The sequence below is a fragment of the Podarcis raffonei genome, chromosome 2 (assembly GCF_027172205.1).
Source record: "Podarcis raffonei isolate rPodRaf1 chromosome 2, rPodRaf1.pri, whole genome shotgun sequence".
Taxonomy (NCBI): domain Eukaryota; kingdom Metazoa; phylum Chordata; class Lepidosauria; order Squamata; family Lacertidae; genus Podarcis; species Podarcis raffonei.
Genome location: NC_070603.1, coordinates 69260237 through 69288038, shown reverse-complemented (window position 1 = coordinate 69288038; position 27802 = coordinate 69260237). Strand labels below are relative to the sequence as shown.

General features: G+C 45.0%; 2 protein-coding genes across 4 annotated transcripts in view; one reads left to right on the top strand and one right to left on the bottom strand.

Annotated features, from left to right (window-relative positions):
* Nucleotides 1-23518, top strand: HK3 (hexokinase 3). The gene is made up of 17 exons (XM_053377198.1): nt 1-967; nt 2875-3023; nt 4345-4464; nt 6202-6300; nt 6403-6502; nt 6903-7086; nt 8522-8677; nt 9622-9855; nt 10623-10927; nt 11455-11603; nt 11784-11903; nt 12576-12671; nt 20767-20866; nt 21265-21448; nt 21535-21690; nt 22481-22711; nt 23167-23518. The coding sequence occupies exons 1-17, from the start codon at nt 337-339 to the stop codon at nt 23288-23290; spliced, it is 3138 nt and encodes a 1045-aa protein (XP_053233173.1). The 5' UTR covers nt 1-336; the 3' UTR covers nt 23291-23518.
* Nucleotides 23519-23744: 226 nt separating this feature from the next.
* Nucleotides 23745-27802, bottom strand: part of UNC5A (unc-5 netrin receptor A) — a 90144-nt gene continuing 86086 nt past the window's right edge. For all 3 annotated transcript variants that reach the window (XM_053377200.1, XM_053377202.1, XM_053377201.1), the window contains 4 exons: nt 27338-27487; nt 26820-26984; nt 25323-25501; nt 23745-24861 (listed from right to left, as the gene is read on the bottom strand). In XM_053377200.1, coding sequence (XP_053233175.1) covers nt 24696-24861; nt 25323-25501; nt 26820-26984; nt 27338-27487 — 660 coding nt within the window. In that variant the 3' untranslated portion in view covers nt 23745-24695. The remainder of the gene's footprint in view (nt 24862-25322; nt 25502-26819; nt 26985-27337; nt 27488-27802) is intronic.

Sequence of the window (27802 nt, the reverse complement as noted above, 5' to 3'; positions counted from 1 at the left end):
CACTCTCTCGCTTGAGGAATCTTCCAACTGCCTCCTGCTCCAAGCCCTCCTCTCCTTTCTCTCTCTCCTTTCCTCCTCTGCCACCCTCCCTCCCTCCCACTCTGCTTTCTTTCTACTTCACCTCTCCCTCCTGCACCCTGCCTCGTGTGTCTGTTCATGCCTCGCTCGCGCAGCTTCAAAACTGGCCCGCTCACATTCGGCCTCACTCTGCGCCCCACCCTGAGCCGGACTCAACTCCCAGCCCCACATGCTGGCCTGCCTCGCCCCCGCTCCCCCCTCGCGCTTTCCGCCCTTTGCTGACTTGACAGACGAGGGCTTTTTGTGACCGATGACACCATGTCTGACCAGGGCCGAGCCAGTCGGAGAGACAGTGACGATGATCTGTGTTCTAAAGTTTCGTTTCTGCTAAATTCCATGTCAGGTCCCAATCCAGCTGCTGAGGACCGTCATAGGTTTTCCTTAGTGGTAAATTCCTCACTGGATTCCAGCTCGACCTCCAACACATTTTTCGCTCTTAATTCAGGACCTAGTTCCTTCGACTCCAGACGTAATTCAGGCTTTCCCCCTCTTCCCAAGCAGCGGGACTCTGATGCCAGCGAGTCCTCTTTTTTAGCTGTCACCTTTTCACAATCACGTACATCTACACCTACAGCTTCACCTTCACCACAAAGCTCCAGGGAGATGAATTTTGTTCCCAGGTTAAAGAGAAGTTCGTTTGTGGGCACGTCCAGTACTGAGGGCAGGGAAGATCACAAACTGCTTCCCCACCGTGCTCCCTCTAAAAACGCTCCTGTTTCTGACCAGATCCAGAAACATGTACAGGCCTTTCATCTACCCAAGGAGCAACTTCAACATGTGAGGGATTCTGTGTATTCAGCCATGCAGAGTGGCCTCAAGGAGAAGGTTAAAGATGGCCTCCCTTTACCCATGCTGCCTTCTTACGTTTGTACCTTGACTGATGGCACTGGTAAGTGTGCTTTCTTTTTGGCAGTTTGCCTGAACTGTTGTCTAGACCAGTGTTTCCCAAACTCAGGTCTCCAGTTGTTTTAGGAATCCAGCTAGCTAGGGATGATGGGAGTTGGAGTCCAAAAACAGCTGGAGACCTAGTCTAGACCCATAGTCTTCAACCTTTTCAGACCTAGGACTTACTTTTAACCCAAGCATGCATTTGAGGAGCCCATTTCTTAATTTCCGGCCAATATATCACCCACTGGTGATAGTGCTGCTGTTGTGGTCCACCTTGGATTAGGGGTTCTGAGTGGGTCCTGAGTTGACCCACCAGTTGAAAACCAATGGCTGACTCCAGACTCCTTTACAGCTTGCACTGGGTTGCCAATTTTTTTAACAGCCCATGTAGCTGTACTTTGAATACCATTCCTTTCCACACTTTTGTTCCTGCTCCACATTATTTTCCACAACACCCTGGCTTCCCGATTGCCACATTTGGCTTCAAAGCTTCCAAGTATTGGCTTGTGAATCTCTGAGCGCACACAGGGGTGCACATTTTTGGGAGGGGGGGACAAAGAGAAAGATGAAATGCTATTATATCATGCACAGAGCCTTGCGAAGGAGCAATTTACTGGTTTGCCCAGTATGTGCAAGAATGACCCAGAATCTGGTAATCTGCATCTGTCCACAGTTTGCCTGTCTAGCTTGGTGGTAACAATGCTGGTGTTGGCTGAGAGGTGGCCTGAGGAATGAGACAGCAGGCAGCCATCTGAGTGAGGATGAAGGGCTTGGGCTCTGCTTAGGGTTGTGAGGCTTGGTAGGCTAACACATACAACTGCGGTCTTGTTGAGCACAGATTGCCAAGCAGCACCTGCCACCTTTGTACATTTCTTGGACCATTGAGTCAGACCCATTGGTCCATCTAGCTCAGCATTGTCTACATTTTCTGGCAGCAGCTGTCCAGGGCTTCAGACAAGGAACCTACTCTCCCAACCCTACCTGCAAATACCAGGAATTGAACCTGAGACCTCCTGCATGCAACACAGGTGCTTTTCCACTAAGCTATGACCCTTCTTGTTCAGGGGCAGAACTGTGTTGTAGTAGAAGCTCAGTAGAATCCTTAAAAACACATAGATACCCTCTAAAGTACAGTGCTACTACCAGCTCTTTGGGAGGAAAGGTGAGATATAAATAGTAATAATAATCGTAATAATAATGTGTTATGCAGTGACAGCTCCTGCCTTTGCATCAACAGCAGAAACAGCTAGGTTGAAATCACTTCCACAGACTAGCCACTAGTCTGCTTCAACAGAATTATAGAATCATAAAATTGCAGAGTTGGAAGGGACTCTGAAATTCATCTAGTTCAACCCCCTGCAATGCAGGAATATGCAGCTGTCCCATACAGGGATCAAACCTGCAACCTTGGAGTTATTAGCACCAGTAACACCACACTCTAACCAACTGAGCTGGTTTTAGTTTCTAAACCTATGCATGGAGCCTGGTGACTCTGAATTACTATCACCGTTCAGCACCTAGTCACATATGATGATCATGAACCTAAGTGATGATTGGCCTGCTGCATTTTGTATTTGTTATTGTGTGCCACTGAAACCCTGGACAGTTGCTTCCTCTCCCTCATGGAAAATAATCTATCAGTGTTTATTGACTACATAATAATTCACATTCTAATTTAAAATTGTCCATTGATTAGCAGCAAAGCTGGGCTAAACAAACAAACAAACAAACAAACAAACAAACAAACAAACAAACAAACAAACAGTCCTGGCGACAGACACCCCCCCACCTCAGTTCCAGCTCTCCCCCCCCCATAGCAATTTAAAAAGAATTTATATGGCAACCATATGAATGAGACATGGGCAGTCTTGATCACTATATATCCTAATGTTCACATCTATTTTTCAGAGACGGGGGATTTTTTGGGTTTAGAAATGAAGCCGGATCAAGTGAAGATCATGCTCTTGCAACTATCAGATCGCAAGGATGAGCCTGTGGTGATGAAGAAAAAGGACTTTCCCATTACTGAGAATATTGTCAATGGCAGTGGGGAGCAGGTATCATTCCTCTGTCTTGAGTTCTTCAGCTTACTTAATTCATTTTCCTTGTTATTATGGGTTGGGTTGGGTTGCTGATGTCTTCTGTAGTATGTCTTTGATGGAATAGCAATGCATTAGTGCTGGATTGAAACTGGACAGTCTGCACACCATACCCCTTTGCTAGTTGCTCTGCAGTGCTTCTGCACTGTTACTGCATTATTGCCACCTGGAAGGGCACTTTCTTGAGCTATAACATAACAAAAGCAAGACAAACCAAAACTGAAACATTTGTGGTATGACGAATTACAGGATGACAACGGAAAGCTGTGGGACATGCGCTGATTGGAAATGAAGCAGTATATCCAACCAGTTACCATCATGAGCACAAATAATCATGAATGCACCTTCTGCTCTCTTCACAAGCTTCTTCCTTTGTCTTGAATTTAAAATTATTGTATTGATTTTCAGATGTTTTCTTTCTCATTCTCCCACTTAGCTGCTCTTTCATCTCACCCTGCCCCTCCTTGATCATTTTACTCTTCTGGCACTCTTCTCTGCCCAATGCCCTGAGAGCACATTTCCTCCCTGTAGCCTATCAGCTGTTTGGCTCCTTAAAATTGACTTACTCATCCTGGGGCCCTTCAGCTGCCATCTTGCACACACACAGGAATCAGCCCCACTGAATACAGTGAGGGGCTAACATGTATTCTGATTCCTCTCCTCTATTTTTCCTCCTGCTCTTTCTTATTCTTCCTGCTCTAGATCCTTTACCTTATTAATTTCCCCTACAATTTCCCTTAACCTTGGCAGTTAACAGTATCTCCTGCATTTAAATGCAGAAAGTAGCTACAAGCCGCCCCCCCATCATATTGTGACTGTCATACTGGGTAATGGGCAGATTAACCCTTCTCCCCTCAAATATATTTTTTCTGAATTAAATTCCCTACCCAAAACAGATATTTGTCCCCATAGGAAAAAGACAGATTTTTGCCACGTACATCGGAACCTGCCTTATACTGAGTCAGATTCTGGGTGTATCTAGCAGAACCTGTCTTGATGCTGGTTTCAGTTATACTGGTTAAGCATCGTCAGAGCCATTCCCTTTTAAAAATATTTGTTTCTATCTTGTGTACATTTGTTTTTTAAATAATAATAATAATAATAATAATATATTGGTAAGAGGTTGATAAAAAAAACCCTACTGGGTGATTTGGTGAGATCACACTACTGGTGAAATTTCAGGTTCTACGCTGCTAGCAAATATTTGCTGTCGTCATTTGTTGGCATCGTGCCCTGAGGCGAGTGGAATGTACTCCTAATACCGTGCTTTCTTTTCCAGCTTTTTGAATTCCTTGCAAAATGTGTGGCCACGTTTTTAGATGTACTTAGCCTCAACACCAAAAATTTGCCGCTGTGCTTCTGCTTTCCCTTTCCTTGTGAACATATCGCGCTGAACCAGGTGAATACTTTGTTGGCCCAGCAGCAGGCTGTACGGGAGACTGGAGAGAGGAAGGAAATCCAAATGGAACTTTAAAGCTATGATCTTGTACCCACTTCCCTGACTCACTTCACACGGCTGGCCGGCATTGAGAACAAGCTTTGTTTGCCAAGGAATGGTCAGGAGTGCACTTTAAGACTCCCCATTTCCCCTTTGCAGTCATGTCTTCATGTGCCCCACACCTGACATAACATGATGTCAAGGGTGCAGCATATGGGCATGGTTTGGGCAGGGCCGGATTTAGGTTTGATGTGGCCCTAAGCTACTGAAGGTAATGAGGCCCTTTATATGTGATATTTTAGGGAGCAGGCTAGCAGGCGGGGTCCATTACTTACATGACAGGAGCCAAAATACTGTTGCTGTATGTAGCTTTTATTTTATTTGTTTTTTATCTCATATTTTGGAAATGTATATCTTTTTTTCCCCTTTAATTTTTTTGGGGGCCCTAAGCTATAGCTTATTTAATTTATACTTAATTCCGGCACTGGGTTTGGGGAAAACTGACTCATGGGCCAGATTGAGTTCGTCACTGCTGTTGTACAGTATCTGGGCAATATGCACCTCTGATGGGTGCACATTCTTAAAGCCTAGGGGCTGCCACTGAAAAGGTCCTTCTGCTCACCACTTATTCTCAAACCACATTCCATAACAGCAGCATGACTAGAGTCTCCCATGCAAATATTAATGCTCATGCAGATTGACATTGGAAGAAGCACTCCATCAGATATCTGGGACCCAAGTAATTTAGGGTTTTCTGTGTTAACAGAAGCACATTGAATTGAGCCTGGAAGCAAACTGGCTATCACTGCAGATCTTTCAAAACTGATAAAATGTGCATCTGGCCAGTGATACCTGTCAGTAGCAAGGCCGCCACATTCTCCAGCAGTTTCAGCTTCTGGGCCACCTTCAGGGGAAGCCACATGCACAGTACATCACAGTAGTCCACCTGGGTGGGTGGAAATTACCGGAACACACGTAACTGTGGCCACATTTTCCTTGTCCAGGAAGGACTAGCTGGCAAACAAGCCAGAGCTGAAAATAGGTGCTTCTTGCCACTGAAGTCACCTGGTCCTCCTTTGGTGGTGCTGAGTCCAGGAGCACCTCCGGGCAAAGTACCAGCTCCTTTAGGGAGAGTGGATCCCCATCCAGATCTCAATAACCTGGAAGAAACAGCACCTTGTTCTTGTCTGGATTCATTTTCAATTTATTGGCCCACATCCAGTTTGCTGCCAACTCCAAACTGGCTCAGCACCTGTCCTGCCTCTCCAAATTCAAATGGAACAGAGAGATAGAGCTGGGTGTCATCAGCATACTGATTTTGCGCTATTTGTTTTATTCATTTATTTCAGAACTTGTACGCTGCCTTGGAGGGAAAATCCTCCCAAGGCAGCCCACATAAAAAGAATAAAACATAACACAGCTCTTTAGAAAATACACAAACCCATTATCCAAATACAAAACTGGTGGCAGCTGATTAAACCAATATAGAGCTTGTTACTGAATGAATATATAGAGTAAATGAATTGTCAGTCATTCTCAGATTTGGATTCTTCTACTTTTCAAAGATCACAGGACATGTTTTCATGAATAACCCCGTTGGTCCTCTTGCTTGAATACTTTGCTTGTAGGAAGCAGGGCTGGGTTTCTCAGTGGTTTGTTGAAGTTTCTCAGTGGCCTTCCTGCTTGGTTTCCCCTTAGTGTAAGCTGATCAGATGGAGCAAGGATTGCCGGTGGCCAGGTGTGGAGGGGCATGATGTGGCACAACTGCTCCAAACAGCTCTTAACCAGACTTGCAAGGTGAGGACAGCGGCTGCGTCAGCTGTGACTGAAGCATGCATGGGGGGGGGGTGTGCTTCTGGTGAGAAAACGAGAGAGTCGCTTTAATCTTTTTCTCTCCAGAACTACCAGATTGAGGTCATTGCTGTAATAAACGACTCTGTGGGAACCTTGTTGAGCTGCCATTCTGAGAAAGAGCCATGTGAGGTTGGGCTGGTGATAGGTAAGCAAAACCTTGCATGGTGCTGGCGACTTGCTAGCAAGCTGTTGAGCTGGAAGGCTTGCGTATGCCTTATAGTAGATGTGGGGGGCAGGGGTGCCAAGAAACTTCCTAGATTGGAAGAATCTCAGCATAGTATGTAGCCACATCACAGGGCTAGAAACCAATTCCCTGGTGATTAAGAATTAGGGAGCTGGATTCTAAGCACACATTCTAGGAAGATGTTGCATTTCATCAAAATGGCAGGCCCTAACTATTGTGAGAGTTAGGATACTGGCATATAGATGGACAGTTGCAGGACAGTTGCACTTTCTCATTGCCGTGCGGCCGGAGGCTTTATTAAAATGCTGTTTCTCCTGTTTTGAGCTTCTCTCCCTGTGTCCTGCCTTCCTGCATATGGTAGATGCTGGCACTAACTGCGGTTATGTGGAGGAGTTGCAGCATATAGCAGGCTTGGAGCATGGTGCTGGATGCATGTGTATCAACACCGAATGGAGCTCTTTTGGGAAGCTGGGCGAGTTGAATGACATAACGACAGAGTTTGACCTGCAAATGGATAAGCAGTCCATGGACCGAGGCAAAAACATGTGAGTCACAGTAAAGGAAGTAACAATCTGTTTAAAAAATGAGTCATTGGTTACTGGTGCCCGGGATTCACTGGAATCATCAAGTTTAGTCGTGCTCCGTGTCCAAAAACACATTTTCTGCATAATCAAACTCCAAATTTGTGTTTGCAATTGTTCAGTACCCATCTTTGTTCAGTCACCTGATGGATGACCTTCACGAAGAGCAGGACAAGGGGAGGGTCACCTCGCTCCTGCATCTCAATCTGACTGTGGCTTTCGATACCATGGAATGGGAATTGGGAGCCCTGTGCTACCTTGGTTCCAGTTCTATTTACAGTACTGGGTCCAGAGAGGAGCACTGGGAGAGTGCTTTTCAGCCCCCTGGTGGTTACACCATGGGGTGCTTCAGGACACAGTTATATCCCCAATGCTATTTAACATTGTCATACATTTGTGGGGTGCCTAGACTCCCCTTCTAATTCCTGGGTGTCAGGCGCTGAATTTAGCATGTTAAAATATAAGCCAGGCTGGCTTCCTGATGAAGTAATCGTCTGGAGCAGGCATGTCCAAAGTCCATTTCGGGGGCCTAATCTGGCCTGCTGTGGCAGTTTATACCTTTGGTTGGCCCTTTGGTCGGCACCCATGGCCCTTCACTTCATCAAATCTGGCCCTCTTTGAAAAAGTTTGGACACCACTGGAGAGATGGGCCATTGAAAGAGCAAAAGGTGAAGGGTGACCCAATAAGAAATCAATCAGCAAAGCTAAGACTGTGCCAGCTGGGAAATGGGTGAAGCCCCCTCCCTCTCAACTCAGAATTAGTTAGAAATACAATGTCAAGGAAGGCAAGCAGTTGTTGGAGGATTGCAGTTTGCGTGGTGTAGGCTGGAGGAAAAATGGTTGTGTTTGCAAGCTGGAGAAGGTGGGGAGTCAGAGCAATGTGGGTTGACAGATTGAATCTAAGGTGGCAGCCGTGGAAGAAATGGAACCCGCTTGGAGAGTAATGCTCGAAGCCCTTCCATCCCAGGTTCAGGTTGCATATATGTGTAAGCAAGCCATATATCATAAAGAAAACACCATCTCTGCTGTGCCTTGTTGTCTGAAAGGAAACACAGACCCTGATCAGCAAACTTGGTACCTTTGGAATCGTGCTCTGCTCAGAGATTAGGGTGACATGAAGCCACTGGGAATGGTCATTCCTGTACTGTATAAGTCCTGAATGAATGCTGACATTGTGTAACCTTATGTGAACTTTGTGCAGTCAGCATGAATACCCTATAGAACAGGTGGTCTACAAACAAGCAACCTATGATATTGTCTGTCTTAGCAGCAAATGTTGTAAGAAATGGCCAAGACTTCTCCTATAGACAGGGTGACTTGACCAGTAATCTGCCAACCACCCTTTCACTTCAATTCCTTCTCTTTCTGCACTGATTTTTTTCTTTCTTCTCACTGGCAGGTTTGAGAAGTTGATCAGTAGCATATATCTGTGTGATACTATCCGTGTTACTTTGGCTACTTTGGCTGAGAAAGGTGATATCTTCAGCGGTGTCCTGACTCCCACCCTGCTTACCAAGGGAAAAATGGAGCTCCAAGATGTTGTGGACATCATAGAGTAAGTGAGTTCCTCAAACGCGTCTTGGGAGACCTGGTCAACCTGATATCCTCAGTAGCAGCAGTGTGTGTCTTGGCATGCCTTGTTAGCCTAGCCCTAGAAAACCAGCCAAGAGGAATGGACCCACATAAATAATTACATCTGTAGCCCATAAAAAACAAAAACACTGAAGCAGGTGAATGAATGATTGAATCAACTTGCACATTTAAATACACCGTAGGATGACCCAGAGATACACTGCCAGAGATATTTGTTCAAGTAAGATGTCTTAAAAGAAGAAGGCTTTAAAGAAAAGTGTCTATAGTGGGCCATTCATTAAGTATATCTCTCATCAGGTAGGAAGAGGGAATAGCAAAGGTGTCACAAGGCTAAGAATCAGAACTGGTAAATGTGACATGTCACTGTTTGTTCCCCCAGTACAATCATTTAATACTCTGCGTTATTCAGCACCAACAGATGCATTCCCATGCTGCCTGCCCCCTTCTGCATACAAAACAAAGGCTATACTACTGAGCTATGGCCCTTGTGGTATTATTTTATTTGTAAACAATTTTTATAATGCTTTTTGGCTGTAAGAAGGGCCTGTACAGCAGTGCAGATAAAAGAAGAAAATAAAACAAAGCATAATCAAGTAACAGACATTAAAAACAAAACCTTAAATATCAACAAGATGTTAACAACGTCCACTTTCTGAAATATTTATCTTGTTACAGTTCTTGTGTCCATCTCTAAAAAGTCAGCATGGGTAGAAACAAAACTAAACACACACACACACACACACACACACACACACATGTGCTAGTTCATTATAGATGGAGAGTTCAGTGATTTCAATTTGGAATCAATATTATTCTTTGCTGAGATCAATTAACAGTTAACCAGAGTCTCCCTCATGCCTCTTGCTGCTGCCACTCTGCTTTAACTCATGTATGCTTTAACTGCAGTGAAAAAGTTGGCCTGGCCAATACCAAGAACTTCCTTGTCCGCCTGGGAATGGTGGCAAGCAACCAAGACTGTTTCAACGTGCAGCAAATATGCCAAGCGGTCTATGTCCGTTCTGCCAAGCTCTGTGCTGCTGGACTGGCTGGCGTTCTTACTCATATCCGGATCAGTCAAGGGCTGCCACACCTGAAAATCATTGTGGCTGTGGACGGGGACATGTACAAGAGCCGACCACAGTAAGGAGTTGTACCAGGCATATAAATATTTGTTCGTGTCGTGAGTAGCCAGTGCAATGACCTCCAGATATTGTTGGACTATAATGGCCATCAGCATGGTCGATGATCAAGGATGATGGGAACTGTAGCCCAGCTACATCTGTAGAGCATCATATTGGCTGCCCCTCATCTAAATCAAAACCAAGAAACCCACCAATCCCACTTTACTATGGACCACTGGACTAACCACCATATTTTCCCTGACTTCCTTTCATGAGCAGGTTATTGGAGCAAGCTTTCTCCTGGACTGAAATCACTGGCCAAGAAAGCATTTCTTCCAGTGTCTTCTTCCAGATATACAAATATTTTCCTTCAACCCAGAGAATCATTAAGTCAGCTTAGCTATTCATTGTTGCCAGAAACTCAGTAGGCAGCATATTTTATCCTCTCTCTTGCCATAACAGCTCCTTCCAGGACAGTAACCCATCTATACTACTCAGATAAATGGATCCATCCATCCATCTGAATCTCTCAAATTGGTTACTGGGGTTTCCCAGGCTAGGGGGTCTGTTACATGTCCAAAGTTAGGAGGCTGTTAACTTCAGGGAGTTCAGCCATTTTAGAAAATGTGGATAATGTAAACAGACCCAAAGACTCATTCATCCAGCAAATTTTCACATTCCTTTTGGAGCAAAGGCATAGTAAGCTAGGGGACAGGCGCAGAAAGGCCAGAAGGGTTACTTCCAGTCACCCTGCTTCAAGGTCTCTGACATTTCCTCTCCCTCCAGGTATGGTCAGATATTGCAAGAAACATTGAAATCACTGGCTCCTGATTGCACTGTCACCTTTGCCACATCAGAACATGGCTGTGTTTTTGGGGCTGCCAGGGTAGCAGCTGCGACATTGAGGCTCAAACACCAACAGGAAGGAGTAGCCCAGGTCCTGGCGCCTTTCCGACTTTCTATGTCCGACATGGACACACTGCGGACCATGATGAGACAGGAAATGGAGAAGGGTCTGTCAAAGGAGACACACAGTACAGCCACCGTCCGCATGTTGCCCACTTACGTCCGCCATTTGCCTGACGGCAGCGGTGAGAGCCAGAGAACAACCTCTTGGGAATGGCCTTTATCTTGGGAGGGAAGAGCTTTGAAGAGCTCAAGGGGGCTTTTAAAAAAAAGTCTCAGGGAAGTTGTGTTTGGTCCAGAGAAAACCTTCCGAGTTTTGGGGGCCCCCAAGTCTTTCAATTGATATGGGGCTGTTGTTATTGTTACTTACGTTCATCTCACTGAGAAGGGTGCAGCATAACCACTGCTAGTAACAACAGGAGTCTCCAACCTTTTCAGATCCTGCACCCGCCTATAGCACAAATATGCATTTTATTTTATTAGCAAATATTGGTATGGTGCCAGTGGGTCTCGACCCCTCAGTTGACAACCAATATTCTAGAGGGCAGGTGAGATGCTTTCCCAAGGCTTTATAGTTTAAGTTGCCAGCACTGGTGGGAATGATGTTGGCCTCAGGCAAAGAAGCCAAAGAAGGAGACCCTTGCAATGACTGTGTTGGGTTGTAGTTGAGAGTCTATGTCACTCAAGCTCTTGTCCCTTATACATTTTGTAGAGAGAGGGGAGTTCCTTGCATTGGATCTGGGTGGAACCAATTTCCGAGTGCTTATGGTGCAGGTGAAAAGCAAAGAAGAGGGTGGTGTACACATGGTCTCTGAGTCTTACACGATTCCACCCGAAGTGGCCCAGAGTAATGCAGTAGAGGTAGGTGCAAGAAAGGGGAAGACATGGCTGGGTTGAACTGGCCTCTATTACAGACTGGCTGGGTCTTAAATCTGTGACACTGGCAACTGTGGGGATGGGCGATACTGTTATTGATGGCGTTTCCTCTCCAAAGTTGTCTTTACCTCATAAGGCCTCATGCTTTCTCCCATTTTCCTGCAGCTCTTTGATCACATTGTTCAATGCATTAATGATTTCCATAGCAAGCATAGCATTGTGGGACGAACACTGCCACTGGGCTTCACTTTTTCGTTTCCCTGCAGTCAGACGAACCTGGACAAGGTATGAAGCACCTATGGAAGTGATGTGGTGATGCTGGGAATTAGGACTTTGCTGCCTCCCTTACCTGGGTTAGCCAGTGGAGCCCCCTGCTGGGAATGTATTTTTGTGGTAGATGGGAAGGGAGAGAAATGGGGTTGAACTACCTTGTGTTCCCCAAGATAGAAAGAGAAAAATTTCCAAACGCTATGAGAACAACATAGCTTTCAAACCATTTACAAATAACCTGAAATGAAAGCTCAGCTTGTAGGATTTCTAAATTGTGAAATTCAGCTGTCCATTGCGAAAAACCCCTGTTGAACCCCCTGCCCCCACTAGTTAGGCATCTCTCTCTAATAGGTCCAGTCTCTGTCCTAGTGTGTATGCTACAATTCTGTGGAAGCGCAGGAAAGCTGCACAATTTGGCACTGGCAAGTTTCTAGCCCATATTGTTGCAAGGATAAACTTGAGATTGGGTGAGCAATGCCTAAAGAAAACTCAGAAGCTAGAGGACCTGCAGAACTTTTGCAGAGGCAGGTCCCTGCTTTATCTGCATGTCTCCTACTGCCATCTCGCTGTTGCAGCTTAGCTACAGTAGAATCATCTATGAACATGTGAAGGGCAAGCAGCTCAGAGAAAGCAGTCCAGTTGCACCTACATGTTTATCACAATTCCTTGTTTCTCTTGGTCTCACAGGGCATCTTGCTGAGATGGACCAAGGGGTTCAGTGCCACAGGCTGTGTGGGAGAAGATGTCGTGCAGTTGCTAAGAGAGGCTGTAAAGCGTCAAACGGTATGTGTGGGATATGGGGCACGAGCTCTGGATGGATTTGCCAGAGATTATAGTTTGGGCTGGACTATTCAGACTTAATCTGATTTATCAAAATGAAAGGCTTTTAAATTATCACAAAACCCGCTGGTTTAAAATCAGAGTTAAGGCTATCTCACGTTGGCTCAAGCTCCACAAAGCCAGAAAACTGGAAGCTGAGGCTAATGCTTTAACAGATGTGCCCCATAATCAGCAAAGTTGTTGTTCAAGGACACAAGTTGCACTTGTGTACAACTCACCCCTAAGTACCCACACTTCTCCTTGGTCTTTCAAGCCCAAATCCTGATGGGGAGGAGGGTTTTAAAAATTCTATTTAAAAATCATTTATCAAAAATTTTATTTTTTTAAATAATATTTATTAAAGTTTTAAGGGGTACAAAAAGAAAAAGTAAAAAACATCATTTTAAACAAAAAACAATACAACACATCACAATAGGTAAAGAAAAAAGGAAAAAATACAAAGGAAAAAACAGAAAAATAAAATCCATTAAACAATAAAGAAAAAACAAAGAAAAATACAACAAATCTTCCCATTACTTATCTTTCATTAGCTTATTTCCTTGACCTCCTCACACCTCCCTTTTTTGTATTCTAGATCGATTATCTATTTCAGCAAATCCTTTCCATCTTTTCAAATTTTAGTCCTGTAATTTATCTTAGTATAATGTAGCTTTACTTTCCCTCCTTTCACCAATTAACAGTCAATTTTTCCCAAATCCTTTTTATCATTCCTGCTAAAGTCACATAACATCATTCCAACATCCTTCTAACATTCATTAATTTTACAATGTTTCTGTAAATAGTCTTTAAATTTCTTCCAATCTTCCTCCACCGACTCTTCTCCCTGGTCTCGGATTCTGCCAGTCATTTCCGCCAGTTCCATATAGTCCATCACCTTCATCTGCCATTCTTCCAGGGTGGGTAGATCTTGTGTCTTCCAGTACTTTGCAATAAGTATTCTTGCTGCTGTTGTGGCATACATAAAGAAAGTTCTGTCCTTCTTTGGCACCAATTGGCCGACCATGCCCAGGAGAAAGGCCTCTGGTTTTTTCAGAAAGGTATATTTAAATACCTTTTTCATTTCATTATAGATCGTCTCCCAGAAAGTCTTAATCTTTGGGCATGTCCACCAAAGGTGAAAGAATGTACCTTCGGTCTCTTTACATTTCCAACATTTATTATCGGGCAAATGATAGATTTTTGCAAGCTTGACTGGTGTCATGTACCATCTGTATATCATTTTCATTATATTCTCTCTTAAGGCATTGCATGCCGTGAACTTCATACCTGTGGTCCATAACTGTTCCCAGTCAGCCATCATAATATTATGTCCAACATCTTGTGCCCATTTTATCATAGCAGATTTCACCGTTTCATCCTGAGTATTCCATTTCAACAGCAAGTTATACATTCTTGACAAATTCTTAATTTTAGGATCTAGCAGTTCTGTTTCCAATTTTGATTTTTCCACCTGGAAGCCTATTTTTTTATCCAAGTTATATGCCTCCATTATCTGGTAATAATGAAGCCAATCTTGCACTCTATTTTTTAATTTTTCAAAACTCTGCAGTTTTAATCTGTCTCCCTCTTGTTCCAAAATTTCCCAATATTTTGGCCATTTGGCCTCCATATTGAGCTTTTTCTGAGCCTTCGCTTCCATTGGTGACAACCACCTTGGGGTTTTATTTTCAAGCAAGTCCTTATATCTTATCCAAACATTAAACAGTGCTTTTCTGACAATATGGTTTTTAAACGCTTTATGTGCTTTAACCTTATCATACCACAAATATGCATGCCATCCAAAAACATTGTTGAAGCCTTCTAAATCCAGCACGTCACTGTTCTCAAGAAGCATCCATTCTCTCAACCAGCAAAAAGCGGCTGATTCATAATAAAGTTTTAAGTCTGGCAGGGCAAATCCATCTCTTTCTTTAGCATCAGTTAATATCTTGAATTTTATTCGAGGCTTCTTGCCCTGCCAGACAAATCTAGAGATATCTCTCTGCCACTTCTTGAAACACTCCATTTTATCCAAAATTTTCAATGTTTGAAACAAAAACAGCATCCTTGGCACTACATTCATTTTTATCGCAGCAATTCGGCCTAGCAATGATAGCTTCAGGTTTGACCATATTTCTAAATCCTTTTTCACTTCCATCCAACATTTTTCATAGTTATCCTTAAATAAATTCACATTCTTAGCAGTCATGTTAACCCCTAGGTATTTCACTTTCTTAACCAGTGTTAATCCTGTCTCCTTCTGAAACCTTTCTCTCTCCGTCACTGTTAAATTTTTCTCTAAAACCTTAGTTTTCATCTTATTCAACTTAAATCCCGCTACTTGTCCAAATTCTTGGATCAGTTCCAGTACTCTTTTGGTACTAGATTCTGGCTCCTGTAATGTCAATACCAAATCGTCAGCAAATGCTTTCAGTTTGTACTGTTTAGCTCCAACTTGTATACCTTTAACTGTTTGGTCCCTTCTAATCATGTTTAAAAGAACCTCCAGGACCGATATAAAAAGCAATGGAGAGATTGGGCAACCTTGTCGTGTTCCTTTCTCTATCTTAAATTCTTCCGTCATTATATTGTTCACAATTAATTTAGCCTTTTGTTCTGAATAAATTGCACCTATACCATTTTCAAAACCTTGACCAACCCCCATCCCCTGTAAATTTTTCTTCATAAAACTCCAAGAAATATTGTCAAAGGCTTTCTCCGCGTCCACAAATATCAAAACTGCTTTAGTATTAATATTCACTTGTAACTTTTCTAGAATGTTAATTATGTTCCTCGTGTTGTCAGACAAGTGTCTGCCCGGGAGAAAACCAGCTTGGTCTTTATGAATTTCTTCTACTAATACCTTTTTTAATCTTTTAGCCAAAATGTCTGCAAAGATTTTGTAGTCCACATTAAGCAAAGATATGGGGCGGTAATTCTTAAGCTGTGTCTTCTCAGACTCTATTTTCGGTATAAGTGTAATATAAGCTTCCTTCCGCGACTCTGGTGACCTTTTCCCTTCCAATATTCCATTACAAACTTCCTTTAATGGCTGTATTATCCATTCTTTCAGGGATCTATAGTATCTTGAAGTCAAACCATCCGGTCCTGGAGATTTACCCAATTGCATATTCTGGATGGCCCCTTCTATCTCTTGCTCTGTTATTTTGTAATTCAACATTAGCTTATTTTCTTGAGAGATTTTTTGTAATCCATTTGTTTTCAAGAAACGATCAATGTCCATTTGTTTCAGAATTTCCTGTGTGTATAGTTGTTTAAAATACCTCTGAAAACACTTTCTAATCTCCACTGGATTCTGTATATTTTTTCCTTCTACTTCCAAATTTGTGATAGTGTTAAGTTTTTGTCTTTTTTCATTTGCCAAGTCAGCAATTTTCCACATTTATTTGCTGATTCAAATGTCTTTTGTTTCATCTGTTTAATTTTCCATTCTATTTCCTGGTTCATCATTTTCATATATTGTACTTGGTGTAGCTTTATCTCTTTCAGAATCTCCTGCGACTTTGGTTTCACTCTCAGTTTCTTCTCTCCTTCCTTTATTTTCTCCAATATCTTATCTTTTTTCTCATTTTGGACTCTCTTTTGAATCGCATTCTGTTGTATCAAAAATCCTCTCATAACCGCTTTGCTTGCGTCCCAAATTACTCTTTTTTCTACAGTGGTGTTCATATTTATCTCAAAATAGTCTCTCAGAGTTTTTTGGGCCTTCTTAGTCACTTCTTCATTCCTAAACAATGTGTCATTCATCCTCCATCTGAAGGAACCAGTTGGTGTTAGTTTCAATTCCATCTTTACAGTATTATGGTCGGAGCAGGTTTTAGGGCATATTTCCACCTTTCTAGTCTTTGGAGCCAGCCCTCTAGTTACCCAAATGAAATATACTCAGAGTCGCAAAGTGATTTCATGCTCTTTATTCAGCTCATAGTGGTGAGGAGGAATGAATGAAAGTCCCCTCAAAGCATCTGCTTTATATACATTATTTACACAATAGGCTGCACATGATTGGCTAATTCCGGAATTCTACTGTAAGCCAATCAGGTTGTGGATTCACTTCTATCTGGAGCATGATTGGGTGGTTCCTGCCAACCAATCATACTGCTGCATTGTTCTAGGACCAATCAGACTGCTGCATTCTGAATCCTATTGTTCTAGGACCAATCAGACTGCTGCCTTTTGGATCCTATTGTTCTAGGACCAATCAGACTGCTGCAGTTTGGATCCTATTCAACTCAGTACATAACACCAAATTTGGTCAATTCTTGTCCATGTCATTTTGGCCTCAGGGAAGAAGGTTCCCTCTCTTCCCAGAGGGTTTTTTATTCTCCAAATGTCAACTAAATCCATATTGTCAGTCATATCAAAGAAAGTCTTTGGTAGTCTGCCATCCTTAGTGACTACCTCATTTATCAAAAATTATATACCAGTTCAAAGTAGTAAAATCTCTAAGCAATTTACAAGAAAATTGTCGCTACAATAAGGGCATATCCACACTTACTGTTCCTCTGCTCTTTCCAGGCATGGCCCACACTTTAATGCTCTGTGTTCAAGCATCCTCCCCCCCCTTCTTCTTTTTTCTCTCCAGTGCCTTCCCCATGAAAACCCATCTTTTAGAGTTCAACAAGAGCACACAGCAATCTACAGGAAACCCAAACTGACATTTGCTCTGATTGAGTGCTATAGAGCGGGTTTTCGTTGGGAAATCTCCAGGGCAGACAACAACAATGCTCAGACACAGAGCTTTTATTCCTGGACCAGTGCCTGGAAAGGGTTAAGCACCATCTTCCAACACACCACTTTGCTTCAGATTGCACCCTCCCAACCCCAGTTTGTAATAGAAAAGATGTGTGGGCTAAGATTTGTAAGCTCAATTGTCTAATGATGTTCTATATAAGTCCCTGTTGGAGGCTCTTTTATTTTTTGTGTTTGAAAGAGGCACTGCCCTACAAATTCACTGAAATAACATGAAATGAATGAAAACAATTCATTCCTACTCAGAATCAGTGCATTCACCTCCTCCACACTGCCAAAATGCAGCTTTTATTGTTGCCTCTTTAAAATCTATGAAACAGGTGGATTATTTTCAAAACTACTTCAGAGAGACTTTGGTTCAGCAGTTGCAGTCCTTCCAACTCAAGTGTCCAATGCTGTCTTTTATTTAATACATGAATAAAGTGTGTGCAGCAATATGCTTGATCATGTGCCCCCTTGATCCCTGTTCCTCTTGGTTTATTAAATCTACTATCAGGGACTCTAGGCGGCTTACAGATAAAATAAGAACAGCTTAAAACATAGAAAATAACTGCCTCCATCATTAAACCCTCCCCCCAAACCCCAATTAATTAAAAGCAGTCAGTTCCTTAAAGCCTGTTGGAATAGGATCTTCACTTGCTAGTAGGACAGCAAGGAGAGAGCTAGTCTAACTTCTCTAGTGAGGGAGCTCTAAAGTTCTGGGAGCAGCTACCAAGAAGGCCTTCTCCTGCATCGCCACCATGCATGCCTGTGAGGGTGGTGGGACCAAGAAAAGGGCCTCCCCCAAAGCTCTCATAACCTGGGCAGGTTCATCTGAGGGAATAGTCTTTCAGATAGCTTGGGCCTAAGTCGTATGCCATAATACTTCATTGCACAATGGGGGGTGGCAGTGGCGTAGTGTGGGTTGTCAGCACCCGGGGCAAGGCAAGTAATTTGCGCCCCCTAACCCATGGATTTTAGTAGGGGCAGAGAGCTGTGAGTGCAAGCGCCCCCCCCCCCCAGATGTTGCACCCGGTGCGGCCGGCCCCCCTGCACCCCCCACGCTACGCCACTGGGGGTGGTCCTTGCTACCTTGAACTGCCAGTAGTACTGCCACTCCTAAAAACGCCAGCTCTAGTTCTGTTCCACTGATCTGAAGGGATGAGGCCACAGGGAAAAATAACCTGTGACCTAATCACAATGACATTTAGGCAATTTACTGGCTAATTCACACTCACGAAAACATCCCCAGCTCTCTAACATCTGTCTCCTGGCCCCTAGAACTTGGCAAAAACTAGCCGTTCTGGACCCATGGGAACATCTGGACATCTGAAAAGCTCATAGACAACAGCACAAAATGGCTGCCAGAGCCGGACTTGTCCAGTCACAAAACAAGGGACACCCTCTAATCAGTTCCAGCTTAAACAACTCTCGATGCATTCATTTCCCCTCTGCCAGCACTCTGACCACTTCCACCTGCATATAGACAAGTATACCCTTTCTGTCCCAGAGATAGCGGCTGTGATGATATATCCCTGTGAAATGCATTCTTTGTTTTCACCCAGTCCAATAGCCCAACCGCCACCCCACATCTCCGTTTTGGACAGGAGCCTTATTAAACACATGGCCACTGTTGCTATCTCGAGACATAATCTATCTCCCTGGGTCACTGTGAGGTTAAATAATGGAAGAGAACCACTGCCGTCGTCTTCTTCGTAATCCTCCTGGGCGGGTTCACTGTGGGGCAGGGTGTGTGGGAGCGGGTTCGGTATAGGGTGGGTTTCAGTGTGAGGTGGTGTGTATGTGACCAGGAGGGGGGGTTGAGGGGTGTTCAGTGCAAGGGGTGAGGTGCGTCTTGGGTTTTTGTGTTGGGTGGAGTGTGTGGCAAGCTTAGGGCAGAATGTGTACAAGGGGCCTTGGGTGTGGTTCATTTGGGCATTTGGTGGCTTGCAGCATGGGGTGGGGGCAGAGGTTTTCAGCGCAGGGTATATGTGTGGTTATGGGGTGTAGTCTCTTCTAGTAGTTTGGTTAAACACAAGCCATGCATCTCACTGGTATGCATTGCTAATCCACTCCCCCCCCCATGACCTACTTTATAGGGTCATTGTGGTATTAAATACTGGAAGAGAATAACCACTCTCAGTAGTTTTTGTGAAAATTAGGAAGAATATATATTATATGCTTAACTGGGGGAAAGGGGGCCAAAGTGTCAGTTTCCAACCCTTTAAACTTGGTGGCAATTTTTATCAGATTGATGTGGAAGTTGGCACTTTTGTATACCTCATCAGGCAAATCGTGTAGGCCAGCTTTGAAGTTATTAGTCAAACAGATACCATTTTTATTAAGCTATAGAATTTTGAAGCTTATAATGATAGAACCTCTTTTTTTTATTCACCTTAGCTCTAGGTACCAACCATGCATATACTATACATATACTGTAGGTACTAACCATGCATATCCATGCAAGGCAGGCCTGGCACCTGTTTTTCTTAGGGAAATCCATCTTCAAAAGGGTGTGATTTTGGAGAGGAGGAATGGGTGCTTAATCACATTCTTTCCTCTTAATTCTCTGCTCCAAATGCCTCCCACACCAAATCTGGGTTTGCCTTATGTGGAACCCTGGGAAGGAATGACTTTGCAGGCAATGATTTGAAGCAGAGAAGCCGCAGGCAAATGGTCAAGCATGCCTCCAGACATTTGCTCTCCCCAGTCCCAAGGAAAAGCAGCCATTGCATGTGTATTTCCCTTGCATACGCGTGATGCCTACCTCTAATCTAACAACAGCTTTCCCAGGTGAGCGAGTGAGAGTGTGCATTAGGTAAAAAAGGGCCTCGCCTCTATTCTTTGTCAGACCTGGGAAATGGGGCATGTGTCTGGCAGAGTTCACTCAGTTTGGATATGGCGTAAGGAGCCCCTCACAACTCTGAGGCGAACTAACTTGTATGTCAAGCAGGCCCAAGAAGTTTGTGTTGTGTCTTTGAGGCATTACAGTGCTCCATATTCTCAGTCCCCACCCCCACCCCTAGGTCTACTCTGTGATGATGGGTCACTTGCTACGTAGCCCACTGAGAAAGTGGAAGGCGTAACAGCAACCATTTGGTAAGCCAGCCCGATGGCAGTGACAGAGCTTGAGAGCTCCCTTCAGGTTGATGCCCCCAGGGGCCTTCAGAAGGGGGGGGCAGGGAGAGGGGGCCTATTTCCCAAGCGACAGGGCCTATGGGTCTCTGCTGGTTACTGTGGTGATAGGGAATCGTGTTGCCTGGTAACACATCTTGCTGCTCTCTGTCTCTCCCTCCCTTTCTCTTCCCAGGACATTGATATAGATGTGGTTGCCATAGTGAATGACACTGTAGGAACCATGATGGCATGTGCCTATGTGGACCCCAACTGTGAGATTGGCCTCATCGTCGGTAAGATGGTTGCGGCAGCATTATTTTAATTATTATTTTCTAGAAATGTATACTGCTCTGCCCTTTGATAAAATTCCTAGGGTGGTTGGGAATAGGTGAGCGGGATCTGTCTTTTAGGGGCAAGGTGGTGCTTTCCAAGGGAATATATTTCCAACAGCGGATGCCCTCCTGCACTCTTCTTCTTGAAACTATTACCTTCTTTGGGGGATCTATAACCAGAATCTGGGCTGCTCCCTGACAGGTAAGCCTTTCTCTGTAATTTTGACATTTAGAATGGACCGCCAAGTGGGCTGAAGATTCTTCCTCCAGGCTTGATCCCAATACTTTCCTTGCTCTGAGCAGGGGGAAATATGACAGTCCATTTTCATCAGTGATTCATTTCCATCCCTTTCTCTCAGGTACGGGTACCAATGCCTGTTACATGGAGGAGATGAGGAATGTGGGCACTGTGGAGGGGGACGAGGGCAGAATGTGTATCAATATGGAATGGGGGGCCTTTGGAGACAATGGCTGCCTTGAGCACTACATAACACAGTTTGATGAGAAAGTGGATGCAGAATCCATCAATGCTGGCCAGCAAAGGTGAGTCCGGGTACCTGGGAGTGATCTGGGGTGATGGCTGCCTCCAGGGTCTCCTTGTGTGACACTCATTTCCATTTCCCCTAAAGGTATGAAAAGCTCATCAGTGGCATGTACTTGGGCGAGATTGTGCGCTATATTCTGCTGGAGCTAACAATGCGCAAGATCATCTTCAGGGGTCGCCCATCAGAAGTACTCAAGACCAAAAACATCTTCCCCACCAAATTCCTAACAAATGTTGAGGAGTAAGTGTGTATCCGTAACATTCTCTTTTCATGTAGAATTTAGGTTTGGTGCAGAAATCAAATTCCTGAGGCTTCTTTTGGTCTTTACTTGTAAAAGACTCTATTGTTCAAGGTGTCTCTAAGTCCTACTTGGTTATCTGTCCACCCCTCATTCTTAACTTCACCTTACCTAGGCTTGGATCACCTTCTGACAAGCAAGTACCCCTTGTCCCAGATTATATTGCAAGCATGCAAACTTAAATGATTTTATGGAAAGCAAGCAAATTTTTAGATATTGTATTTATTTCAATAATACATTCTGAGCATCAAGCTGATGCAGAATTCTCAGTAATTTGGCATTGCCTGGATTCCCCTCCCCCCCCTTTTGGAATGTAAAAACCTTCATGATCTGCCGCATGAACCCTTTGGGGAACAATGGGTTCTTTCAGGATGAATGTGGTTGCTTCCAGACCACCTGTTTATACAGCATCCATAATGATTTGTTTGCACAAAGTTTGTGGGGAGGTTAAATCCGTTTTTATTCGTGGGGAAGTTATACAACATTGCACCAGACAATCTCCCACTTTCCATATTGCAAAAACAAAACTGATTTGGGATTGAAGCTGGTTTGTTGTGCAAGAACGCCAAATCAAGTTAAATTGTGCAGCCTGAATTTGCCCATTTGTGATTGAATCCCATCTGCAAAACTGAGAGACTAGAAATGCTTAGATTCTAAGAGGGCAACAGCTCTTGTTGAATATAATAGGTGCCTCAAGCAGTTCCACCGCTGATTATAATGTTCTGTAAGCAGCACTCCTGGTCACCATTACGTGTGTAACATTCTGGAAGAATATGGGTTGAGTGTATCTACGGAGGATGCCTTGGTGGTAAAGGATGTGTGCCGTGCCGTGTCGTCACGTGCCGCTAAGATGTGTGCAGTGGGAATATCTGCAGTTGTGGAGAAGATCCGAGAGAACCGTCGTGTGTCAAAGCTGGATATAACAGTTGGCGTGGATGGGACACTCTACAAGATGCATCCTTAGTGAGTCAGTTTTGCTTCATTAAACTGCGGGGCAAGCAAGGCCTCAACCCAACAGAGTGCCAATAGGGGAATGGAAACTTCAGTTGCCCAATGGATGGCAAGACCAGGTTGGGCAGAGATGACAACTGTGTTTTGATGCATGGGGAGAAACTCAGCCATTACTGATCCATGCTAGGCTGGAGGACCTTAGTACTTATTGGGAGACACAGTGCATGGTAAAGGGTGGTTCTTCCTAAGCTGCAGTAAGGCTGTATGGGCAGTACCTGGTTTTCTTTGGAGTATGGGGTTCTGCAGCACCTGCCTAGAAAAGTTGAATGCTGCCCCTGTTTTGGGTGAGGGAAAGAGGGGAAAGCTGCAATAACATATGTCCAAGAACCATGTAACCAGGGGAGGGTGTGATACTGGCTGAACATTGCTTTCTCTTCCTCACGGACATGCTCCCTTTCTGTTCTCAGCTTTGCAACAAAGCTTCATAAGACGACGGCTCTGATAGCTCCAAACTGCAACGTCAAGTTCTTGCTGTCAGAGGATGGTTCAGGGAAGGGGGCTGCACTGATTGCTGCTGTGGCCCATAAATAACCAAACCATCCACTTGACTTGAATAAAGATGTCCCAGTAACCAGGACACCAAGCCATTCTCTACAATGCCCAGACCTTGACCGACAGCAATGTGTTTCACCCTCCTCTGTGGCCAAACTGCAGGAAAGGCAAGTTGTGTCAGCAGTGGTGTTCCATCTTTATAGCTCTCTTTACCATCTCTGATTCATGTTCAAGCGAGGAAAACAATAAAACAAATTCCTGCTGCCACTTGGTTTTCCAATTTATATATATTTTTCCCCAACAATCGAAGCCCAAAGATAACACAGACTGAGAGTGCTAAAATGGAGGTACCTTCTTAATAACCCTGGACATTTCTACACCTACTAAGCTGTCAAGGAAGCTCTGCTCAGACTTTGGACTCTCTCTGCTTTTTTCTAGATCTGGCAATGCTTCCATTGGCCTAGTGTTGAGTACAGACACAAGAAGTCCCATGTAGCAATATATATATATAATTTATTTACATTCATGCCCGCTAAAACCCTGTGCGGGACGCTTATATGTACATAAGGCCAAGTGTAAATACTTGAATGCACTTGAATACAGAATAAAAAACGATCTTTACACAATACGGCATGGGCCCGCCTGGCCCAGCACACGTTCACTGCACGGATTGGACTGCCACGCACACGCACAATTCCCTTTGCATATACACTGGGCAAGGACTAAGGAGGCACAGATCCTGTCATCCAGCACAGCATGGCCCACCTCCCTGGGCTGCCCTTGACCATCTCCTCTCCTTGTCCCCTCGGGGTCCCCAGTGTCAGCACCAACCCCAGGGCAGCCCACTATGACCAAGTCACGGGTATCTCTTGGGCTGGAGCAAAAATATACAGAGATGGCTCTGGAAACAACCTATCGGATCCCCCCTCCCGGCTCTGCTTCATCGCAGCATGGGACGCTCTGGGGGCTGCAGTGCGAGAGGCACGGGCTTCTCGGCTCCAGGACCAAGCTTACCTTTTTGTCCTGGGTCACTGCACCACAAGCACCAACCCAGCCATCTCCCTTCCCCTTTCTTCCCATGCTGGGGAAGAAGAGGGCCCTGGGTATATGACTAAGCCCAACAGAAGTACATCAGAATCCATTGCCAGCCTACTGCAAAATATGGGGCAAGCCTCCCTCGGCTAGTCCCAGAGCTTCCATGGCAGTGGCAGGGCAGGCATTCAGTAGTTTCCCCCACCACCCCATGGCTACTAGAGACTGAGCCCGGTGTGCTTGCCTTCTAGTTGTATTTGGCACAAGGAACAGAGGGCGTGAGGCTAGGATGCCTCCGACGGAGCACGCAGGCGTATTCAAAGCAGGACAAGTGTGGGAACACTGCCTCCTTCAAGCGGAGATGCCCTCTGCCATCCCCCAGCAAAGGCCTGTGCTGCCCCTACCAAGTGCCTTAGCACTCAGCCTCCGACACCATGAAGAGGGAGCTGTCCTGCTTGCCCACCTCTGCCACAGCAGCCGCCAGCTGGTTGAGGTTCCCGTTGGGGAAGTGACGGGCTTCCCATAAGTTCAACATCATGGCCGTTGGGCTGGGTTTCGAAGCAAAGAAGCTTAGATGGCTGTGGAAAGAGGAGAGGCCATTACTACCCAGGAGAAAGAGCCCCCAAGGCAGCACTTATTCACACCCACCTTTTGCCCCATGCTTTCTAGGCACAGGCCTGCTCTTTAAAACTCTGTCTGAGCGTTTTTGTTTTGCCCTAGCAAAACCCCCACTCTTTAATGCTGAATTAGAACAAATGGCAATTTTGGATTTCTGCAGATTGCTGTTTGCTCCAATTCAGCAGTAAAGAGCGGGTTTTCACAGCACAAAAAGAAGTCCAGATGAGCCCCCAGTTTTCCTCTCCTTCCTTGCCCCCACTATGTCACAGGAAAAAACAATGTGACTGCATCTGTTCCTGCTGGCCCGCCATACAGAAACCCCTCCTCCCACCTTAGTCACTTGTTCCTGCTAAAGCAAGATTCATCCACCTGGTAGGGTCTGTGCCAGCTGCAGCTTGTTTCTCCTGGTATAGTGTTTTACCTGTCGAGGTGCAGTTTCTGGGCTAATGCTCTCCAGTCAGCCCCACGGGCCCCTGGTGCATCCAGGCTGCTTATGATCTTCTGGCGGATGAGGAAGGGGATCTTGAAGGCACTGGGGCCCACGAGGGCAGGGGAGCCAGCCTCATTGTCTGGGGGCAGCCAGTCTGAGAACCGTGCATCCTGGGAAAAGGAGAGCAGCTATTAGGACCTATAAGGCGAACAAAGTCTTCATGGTGAGAGGAGGCAATGGAGGAGAGAGTGCCCGTGAAGACAAGGCTGTTTCTGCTTTATATTCTCTCTCAGTTTGATACTGCTTTAAGTAAGGTGGAGAGGCCTCCCTGACACAATATGATTTTCTCCCAGATATTCCCCAGAAGGGTAATTCTGTCTACTTGACAGGTTTAGCGAAGGAGGATACCTAAAGATCACAAAGAATATCTCCCGCTTGACTGGGAAAGGAGGAGTGAAGGGGAACAAAAAGTTAAAGGGTAGGCTCAGTGCTGCGGGGGAAAGGAGGCTTTTGTTGACGTAAAGAGCAGCGATGCGCAGGGCCGGCTGTATTTTGCACTGAGAAAAAATGGGATCCTGTGACTTCTACAGATTATGGAAATTGAGCATAATTGCTAGTTAGCCACGTCTCCGGCTTCTGAGATTCCAGTAATCACTGGCCACACTTTCACAGCCCTAAAGTAACTAAAAAACCTGCTTTTATGAAAGAAGGTTATTAAGATGTTAAATTTCACACCTCACATAACACTGGGCTGCTTCACATGTAGTCTCATAAGCCATGGCAGAGCAATGGGCCCACATGCTTCTTCCTTGCCACTCTCCTCCTCCCATTGCATGTTGGTGTTGATGCACAGATCAGAGTTAAGAGTTCCCTAATAACGTCTCAAATGGGGAGGTGGACTAGTGTTGGTTTGTTAACCAGGATAATTAAAGCAAGCTCTGACCCTGGTTAATATTCTAGTTAGTATTTATTTATTATGAATACCTGTTACCTGCCCTTCACAAAAAGTCCCAGGACAGGGTGCAATAAGAATAAAAAGGACAATTGTAAACCCCAATTTCAAATGGCACGGGCAGCCCTAGTTCTAGAACCCCTGCACCAAAGCTTGTGTGCAAGGGAAGGAAAGGTGAATGGGATGGGGACATGCAGAGCCAACACTCCACCTGGCTTCATAAACTATGGTTTGTTACAAAGCCATGTCCGAACTGGCCCATTCTATGCTTTTTCTGAACATGCACACAATTCCAGCCTGCGATAGTTTTCTATGCTCATGTTAGGATGGAAAGACCTATTGACGCCGCCCTGCCTTGCATTTCCACTTTTGACTCTGTTCCATGGGAATTCCATGAAACAGTGCTCGGCACAATAACTGCAAGTGCGCATAAAGCATTAAAAACCCGTTCAAAAGCTAGATAGGTTCCCACCCAAAAGGAGGGTACTGCAGAGGTCATTTGGCCAGCCCTCCCATGGCCATGTCCTTGCCCTCACCTTGGCAATGTTGAAGTCAATATTGAAGCTCTGCCCATCACCCTCCACCTGCCAGATCCAGATTTTGCAAGCCAACTGGCAAGTGCTGGTGCTAAGTCGCTCCAATGTGAAGGTGCAGTGCAGGTAAGGCTGCAGACCACTCCAAAGGTGATAGAAGGGAATCTCCTGGAGAGAGAAAGAGAGCAGTCTTGGGTTGGGGGGGGTGTGGATTTCCTCAGTGGTAAGGAATGAGGCTCCTAGGAGCATGATGATCAGGCCCATGGTGTCAGCAACTGCTAGTAGAATTAGGAACTAGACAAACTATAAAAGCAGACTGATAAATACCTGCCCCCCCTCCCACAACTACAGCTAGTGGGTGGAGCTTCATAAGAGCTTAGCATCTTTCAGATGGGGCTTTGCACTGAATCCCAGTAAATAAGAGATGAAAAAGGGAGGTGACATAGCGCGATGACAGCAGGCAGAAGAAGAAGGAGCCTACTCTGGATACAGAACACTCCCAGAGCCCATGGGCCACTTGCCTGATAGCTGACAAGAAGCTTGCTCTTCCACAGGGAGCTGGGCACATCATGGATGGAGAGGCGCAGGTTGTGGTAACTGTCCTTGAAGTGCAGGATCCGCGGCACGCCAATCAGCTGCCCCCCCATCTGTTTCTCTACTTGTACCACTTCCTGGAATTGCATGGACAAAGCAGAGGCTGAGTGACTAGAACCCATCAACACCCATTTCCTGGTGTCTTCCGCCTTCTGCGGAGGCACAGTGTGGAGTTGCAAGGGACTGATCCGGGTTGTGACAAAATCATTGGATGGTGGGGAAGGGAGAGGCCTAGGTGAGGCCGGACACCCTGAAACTATAGAGCAACATACTGGGCATGTGGTCAGTGTCCCTGAAGCAACACATAGGCCGTACTACTAGAGCATTAAGGCTGGTCAGCCGTGATTCTTGAGCAAATAATGAGCTATTGAGACTGGAGCAGGTGGGGAATT

Coding starts and splice junctions, on each gene's coding strand:
- HK3 (XM_053377198.1), top strand. CDS start 337: ATGTCTGACCAGGGCCGAGCCAGTCGGAGAGACAGTGACGATGATCTG. Junction 6,503..6,902: donor TGAGGTTGGGCTGGTGATAG/GTAAGCAAAACC, acceptor TGCATATGGTAG/ATGCTGGCACTAACTGCGGT. Junction 21,449..21,534: donor ATCAATGCTGGCCAGCAAAG/GTGAGTCCGGGT, acceptor TTTCCCCTAAAG/GTATGAAAAGCTCATCAGTG.